Here is a 7,500-nt window from a genome sequence, read left to right as displayed (position 1 = left end):
CGGGAGGGATGGAAGGAGACCAATTCTAGGATGAAGGTAAATTACAAAAAAGAGAGAAAACCAACGGAACCCAAAGCCGGAAACGAGATTGCCAAAATAGAAACCCGTGGTGGTGTGTTTTAATTTCCCCTTAGACATTTGATAGGCCCCTATAAAGGTTTGTAATTGAAATGGCTGATTAAATGTGGGGGGGGGGGGGGTAGGGGAACAAAAGGTGAACAAGGAATTACGAAGGAAATTTAGGGGTTGTCCCCTTCCCCAAAGACAGTATTTGCCCCGTAATTAAAATTTGTTATTTTTCGGATTAAGTGTCCGTTGGTTGACATGAAAGAGAGGTGATTCGAGGAACCTAGAGAAGAGGAGAGAGAGAGGAAGAAGATGGAGGGAGGGAGGGCCCCCCCGGGGAAAGAGGGGTGGCCGGAGCGGGTTCGGGCGAGGAAGCTTGGGGGGAGGGAGGCGGGACGGGGAGGTGGTAGGAGGAATGAGGAAGAGGGAGGGCTGGCACGAAGAGGAGGGGGGAAAGGAGTAGAGAATCGGGTGGTAAGGGAAAGACGGAGAATGAGGAAGGGAGAGCGAGGGAGGCGGAGAGGACCCGGCGGGAAAGGGGGGCGAGGGGAGAGAGGGACCCGATTTGAGAGACGAGGAGAGAGTCCCCCTTTGGCAAGAAAGGTAAAACAAAGCCTTATGTTTGCGGAAAATGTCCAAAATGGAGAGGCACACCCATGCTATATTAAAAAGTCCGTGTAGCAAGAAAGATTTGCAGGCTATGCTATAAACAGCCTCTAAACTATAAAGAGAAGAGACTGGTAGTAGTAGGACCTGGGCCGAATCCCCCATCTTCAACTCGAACCCGTTGTTACCCATGTCACTCATACCCCACAATACCCACCGTTGATTGGCCGCACCTGACGGAATCAATCGAGGTCGACTGACCTCTCGAGTTTCGAGCCTGGCTGGCAGTTTGGCTTCAGTTGAAATAGGGCAGTCGAAGGAGAAGGAAGGCGATTGTCTCCTTGGACGGAGGGGGAAATAATTACACTACCTACTAACTAAAAAAATCTCAGATGGATTTTCTCATATCCTTTTATTTGTTACTACTAACCGCTCTCTATGGCTATGCAGTTAGTTGTGACTAACCTCTCTCTATCCACTTTACTCTGTAACTATATGTTTATCAGCATATAGTTACATTTATTTAAAAAATAAATGAGTAAATAGTCACAGTGTGTTTTAACTACTCTTTCCCTCATACACATGAAGGGGGAAATCTGGATGGTTGATCTGGGTGCAGGGGGAAAGGACTGAAAAAAGTTTGGGAACCACTGGTCTAGAGTGATCATTTTGCATGTGCGTATGCGCGTGCGTATGTTTGTATATTTTATAAATACCAAAGAACGTCTCAATATTTTTGCGTTAATCTCGTGATGGTGTTCATATATATATTTTGCAGTCGAAAGACTGGTTTCATCTTGAACACCGAGAGGTTTGTTGTTGGAAGTGCTGGCTTGTTTGTAGAGTTTGATTTCGTATTCTTGTACTCTAGTTTGACAGTTTCCAGTTGGAGTGTTTGCTTTTGCGCAAAGGGGAATAATTAACATGGTTGCTTGATTTGCGTGCGCGTATTTTCATTCGGGGATTTTGCTATATTCTCACTTCGTGGTGTTCTCATGGTTTGCTTTATTTGTATCTTTGCAGTTTTTTGAGTAGTGTTTACAGTTTTCCAGCCTCCTTCCTAGATGTTATTTATTTAATTTTTTTGTGATGACAGCTTCTATTTGCCTAGGAACTTGAGTGTCTATTAATTTTATGTGTGTAAGAACGATTTATATTTTTCCGCTTATAATGATTCACTGTCAATTTTATTTTATTTCTGATTGTATTTTAATGTTAAAGTTTCTAATTTTAGCTTCAGAGAAGGGATCCTTGGAATTGTGGAATATCAAGAGGGAACGAGACTTTGAGATTCAAATGTGAATTGTGAGAGATTTGAACGTTAACTTCCCTTAAATTTGCCATGAAATGAGATTTTAAAGTTTGAAGATCATGAAATAGGAAATTTGATATAGATCTCCACTTTGAATTAAACGCTTGATTTTCAAATCGACATTAGACGAGGCTATTAAGTGTGAACTCCACATCATGTAAGAAGTTAATAATGAAATCAACATGACGTGAGGAGTTTATCGCTCCACAATACATGAAAAGTTGAATGTGAACCAGGTCTGAAATGAGATTCTATTCTCAATTCCACCTTCAATGGCAGTTTGATTTTGAACACATTCAATGAGGCGATTGATTCTGAATGTGTGAAGTGGGATTTTGAACTTCACACCAAATACAGTCTCCATTTTTCTTAAATTAAAATGTGATTTTAAATTCCACCTTAACCGAGAAATGAAAAAAAAAAAAAAAATCAATTTTTAACCCACACGAAATATTTATCAGAAAATGCAATCCTGAACCTAACTCTTTACTACTTGAGGGAGATTAAATGGAAGATCGACAGTGCTTTAAAATAACCCGCATAAGACGATACCGAAAGCGAAACTACGCACAATGGGAGATTCGTACTTAACTTATATTACAAGATAATTGACGAGTACGTATGCGTCTCCCCTCCCCCTCCCCCCAACCCCTCCCCCCCTTCCATTGTGTGTGTGTGTGTGTGTGTGTGTGTGTGTGTAGTGTTCTACAGTATATGAGGGTGATTGGAGAATAAACAGTTTCCTATTGGGTAACTTAACGTACCCCGATTTTCTTTGCTCTCACCGTATCTTGGGGACTGTCGCCACTTCACCAGCCTCCTTTGGTTTACCGCAAGTTTCGGTAATATTCGAGGGAGCTTACGTACCAGCTGCATGGCCCGGTGCTGTATTACGCCGACATATGCAGCATTAAAGTTACATGTTACTTCGCCACGCCATGGCACCATTTTTTCTGCTGCGACAACCCACTATTTCTATGTTTAGTGATGTTGGCTTTTTTTTTTTTTTTTTTTTTTTATGTAATGTTAGTATTTGTATCTTCTTTGGCAGCGTTTGCTTTGACAACCTTATCACCTCCTTTGACAGTGTTTGCCCTGCTCCTGACTTTGCACTACTTCGACCGTCATGTCTGTTTGCTTGCTCCTTGTTCAGAAGTGCTTTGCCCGGCTTTAACAGTGTGTGTGTCTGGCCCGCCCCAGCTTTTGACAGAGGAGAGGGTATCGAGGACGGTCACATGAGGCGGAGGGGTCTCGGACTGACGACGTGTGCCCGAATGCGAGGAAGAGTTTGTTGTTAGGGGTATTTTTTTCTTTTAACGGGAGGGTTGGGGTATCAGCAGAAGGCTGTGCAAAGGATTCGAGGAGGTGGAGGAGAAGCAGAGGGGGAAGAGGGAGGAGGAGGAGGAGCGAAGTTGAGGATGGGTGGAGGCTGCATGGTGTCTGCATGTTGAATGAGCATCCTGGCCCGGGACCGTGGCTGGTATCACCAGTGTGTGTGTGTGTGTGTGTGTGTCTGTGTGTGTCTGTGTGCGGGCAGCAGAGAGCTGCAGAGAATGGGATTGCTCAGTTTTGTCCGGGGCATTTTGGGAGGTTGGAGGCGCAGTAGGAAGGCTCCAGTGCCTTGCACACACTTAGAAGCTTCATAAAAGAGGTCCGAATCGTGGTCCTGAAGAAGAAGAGACGAGAAGTGAGCTAGTGGATTGAAATGTTTAAATGTTTCTTGTGAATGTGAAGAAGAAACATCCGGATTGATTTTTTCTCAAAAGAGTTTGGGAAATGTTTGTGTTTGTAGACACGTGGGGCTTTTATACGGATTCGTGTGGCTAGTATTGATTCGCACAAGCTTTTCTTTTTAGACCTTTTCTTTCACGAGTGAAGAACTTGGGAGGCGGTGGTGGCGTTGGCAGGTCCTTGTACTTTGCAATTGAATAATCGTGTCGTTTTGTGAGTTTTTACTTTGCAGGATTAGGTCATGTTCGAATGTCGTGTGCTAGATTTAGATATGTGGGGGGGGGGGGGGGGGGGGGGGGGGGCAACGTGACTTCATGCTGATACTCGAAGTGTCTTCTAATCCTGCTGCTGACATCAAAATTTACTTCATATTTCCTATATGGATGAAGGCTTTGTAGTGACAAGGGAAGTATCCAAAAAAGTGTGAAGGATTCGAGAATTTAAGAGGGCATTCCGGCTATTACAATTACTTACGCGTTTGATAAAGATGACATAGATTATAATTTAATGTGTGCGTTGGTCAGATTCTCGAATCTTGCTTTAAAGGGCATAAATTTCAGTTATTTTTGTGGACACATTTTCATACTCCGAATCTGAAATATTATTTGCTCGTGTCCAGATTCGAGAGATGATGTTGCAAATTAGTATATATGAGTTCGTTTTGTGTATGAATGAATTCACAAGATTAAGAGTGCTCTGCTTATAAATTCGCAAAGTAGGTGTACACTCATAAAATTTGACTAAACATGTTTGCCTTCTCTGCATAAATTCATGTGTAATATGCAATGATTCGAAGGTTTTCTTTGGAGATTGCTCAGTATTGTTGTATCTCTGACGGATGCCGTGTATTTTGTTTTCGGTCAGTTCCCAGGGAGTGGGTAGGTGTTCGGTTGCCATGTTGTCTTTATGTGGCGGGTGTTGCTCTTCAACCGTTTAGAATATATCATTCTGGGTGGCAACCGATGCCTTGTGGGTTAAGAGTGGCGGGGGGTATGTTTGATATATGTATATTATCTCTAAATAGTCGTGTGTAATACTGTTTGTCTATATTATACGGCTATATACAGTGTGTGCTTGCGTTTTTTATTATGGTCTGAAATATTAAAAACACCCGTTCCTTGTAAAAAAAAAAATGGTTCTTACAAATTTCTGACAAATGTATTTTCAGTTTCGTATTATAAAAGCGAGTTATAAAATTGTGAAAGTGAAGTGACATTTTGTAAAGGACAAAGAAAAGTGGAAAAAAGTGTCCCAGTAACTGATAAAGGAAACTAAAACTAAATAAAGAAAAGATAATGAGCGTAAGAGTGCAGATGAGCTGTAGATGAATAAATACGTAATACATTATACCTATGTGATCATGAAAACAGTCGGGTACTGAAGGTGAAAATAAACACAAGTTATAGTTGCGAAAGGACAGTGACAATTTCGTCGTTGGGCAGACAGACAGGAGAAGAGGGTCGGTCAGCGCCCTATCCTGCCGGAGGACACTAGGAGAGATGAAAATTATTTGCAAACTGGTAAGTCCCGGAGTCTGTCTCTTTAATGAGGTTTCGAGTCTTGCTCGCCTTCGGTACCTATAGGTTTTTGAGGTCTCTGCGAATTCAGGCCTCACATCCTCGGGGTGGTTTCGGTTTTCCGTTCCATCGGCCTCTTCTGCTTGTAAAGGAAAAAGTGCTGATAGTTGGAAGTTCTTGAGTCTCTCTCTCTCTCTCTCTCTCTCTCTCTCTCTCTCACATTGAAATAACAAAATAAAAGGAAGAGGTTAATCGGACATGCTCTGTATTGCTAATTCTATTTTAATGTAATTATTTAGAAACTCGATAAAAAGAGGCAAGACAATGGAATAACCAAGACCGAAGACCACATCCGAAGTCGACTCTGTCGATGTGACTGGCACCTGGACAGGTTACTGAGATAGCTTTTAGATAAATATTTCTTGAAACAGATCTTGTGATGCCACTGACCTTGGATGGGGCATAGATGTTTCTCTTGTCCTTGAAGACACTAAACGTATCTTTAGATACAGTAATATTTCTGCCCTTAATCAGGTTAAAGGAAAGGTTTATGTTGTAGTTCCATTTCCTTCTATGTTTCTGTGATTCATTTTTTTATATATTTTTTTTTTTGAAATTTTATTAAGAAAGGCCAAGGATATTTTGGAAGTCATTTCAAAACATTTCCTGCCTTACCATGATAAAGTCATGGGTATTGTATTTGTCCTTCTAGAAACAGAAGTCATTTCAAAACATTTCCTACCTTACCATGATAAAGTCATGGGTATTGTATTTGTCCTTCTAGAAACAGAAGTCAGTTCAAAACATTCTTTATTTCGTGATTGATCAGATTTCGGCGAAAAGTCACGGATATTGTGCTTGTCCTTGTGGATCGGGAGAGTCATTGATCTCCATTCATGTGTTGTGTGCGAGTATCTCTTAGGAGCCAGGTTCAAGGTGAAGCAAGTTTCCTGAAGAAAGGTTAAAGTCCGGTTGTTCTCTCTCTCTCTCTCTCTCTCTCTCTCTCTCTCTCTCTCTCTCTCTCTCTCATATTGTGATAGAATTTGAGCTTCTGTTTGATTAGAAGCTAGTGACGTAGGGCTTTTTCGCCTGGTCGTAGGAATGATTTTTTTTTGGAAATATCGATGCTGAAATTGAATAGAACAACAGGATCTTACTTGCATAGCATAATGTCAAGTTTGATGGTTAGGTAGATTATTCTTGTATCTCGTTCATTGTTCCATTTTCCTGATTATATATTTATATATATATTTATATATACATACGCATACACATGCTGACACAAACAAACGCATCTGTTCAACGTGACCATTGGCCCTTGCGGCGGCCGCACCACTATGAAGATAATGAAGAAGATGTGGACGGGCGTCTCGTTGATATTCTGTGGACTGTGATCGTGTGTTTTTGGGCCGCTGGGATGCCCAGTAAACTCTGCATCTATATACTACCTCCTCCCTCTCTTCCCCCTCTCTCCCCAGGCGCGGGCGCACACACTTCTCCGTCCGATTTTTTTAAGCCTGATTCCTAATTTGGACGACCAGACATTGCTGCCTGCCTCACCGGGCAAGTGCAAGACCTTCTCACACCCTACTCCCCTAACACCCCCCCTAACCCCCTCTCTGCTATGCTGCCCCCTCCCTCCCCTTCCTTGGACACCTATTGCTCCACATTATGTTCTCTCTCGGCAACGTTCTTCAGTTCCTTCTGGAATTTTCAAGTTTACCTCTGGCCGTCTGTAACAGAATTATTGTTCTTTCTCTCTCTGATATTGTCCTGTTATAGTCCCATCAACCAGCCACCTGTCAACACTGCTAGTCTGGATCATTTGTGTGGTCACAATTTCACCTTGCATTAGTGTACCACCCCATCCTTAGTCTCTCTCTCTCTCTCTCTCTCTCTCTCTCTCTCTCTCTCTCTCTCTCTCTTAGAATCCACATCCGTATTTTATTATAAATACCACGTTGTCCAATACCAGGTGACGTTCATACGATTTACTGCCAGAATGTACAATAATCCTTGTACAGTGCAACATTTGTCTGGCAGCTGAATGTTTCTTGTTTTCACACGACATCCACACACACACACCACACACACACACACACACACACACACACACACTATGGCATTTTCCACGTTATTCTTTATTATTCCTTATCCCCGTTTGGATGGGTTGGCCACAGAAAGTTAGAACTGGCAAATATCCTAATAGCCAGCTCGCACCTCACCCTAACAATATCTGCCTAGTCCTGACCTTTTGTGGACAACCAA

At 42.2% G+C, this 7,500-nt stretch overlaps 2 protein-coding genes across 7 annotated transcripts in view; both read left to right on the top strand.

Annotated features, from left to right (window-relative positions):
• The window catches only part of LOC135226931 (basic proline-rich protein-like), a gene marked incomplete at its 5' end in the record, with an annotated part of 6,128 nt that extends 4,154 nt beyond the window's left edge, over window positions 1–1,974 (top strand). The window contains one exon of the mRNA XM_064266612.1: window positions 1,894–1,974. Coding sequence (XP_064122682.1) covers window positions 1,894–1,974 — 81 coding nt within the window. The remainder of the gene's footprint in view (window positions 1–1,893) is intronic.
• The window catches only part of LOC135195049 (serine/threonine-protein kinase N-like), a 665,525-nt gene that overhangs the window by 104,291 nt on the left and 553,734 nt on the right, over window positions 1–7,500 (top strand). The window contains exons 1-2 of one of the 6 annotated variants that reach the window (XM_064221395.1): window positions 3,563–3,671; window positions 4,884–5,235. The exons of the other annotated variants lie outside the window; for them this stretch is intronic. Coding sequence (XP_064077465.1) covers window positions 5,215–5,235 — 21 coding nt within the window. The 5' untranslated portion in view covers window positions 3,563–3,671; window positions 4,884–5,214. Of the gene's footprint in view, window positions 1–3,562; window positions 3,672–4,883; window positions 5,236–7,500 lie in introns of those variants that run through there. 6 annotated transcript variants of the gene reach the window in all.

This window comes from Macrobrachium nipponense, chromosome 15, assembly GCF_015104395.2.
Source record: "Macrobrachium nipponense isolate FS-2020 chromosome 15, ASM1510439v2, whole genome shotgun sequence".
In the NCBI taxonomy this organism is placed as follows: domain Eukaryota; kingdom Metazoa; phylum Arthropoda; class Malacostraca; order Decapoda; family Palaemonidae; genus Macrobrachium; species Macrobrachium nipponense.
This window is presented reverse-complemented; position numbering and strand designations above follow the sequence as displayed.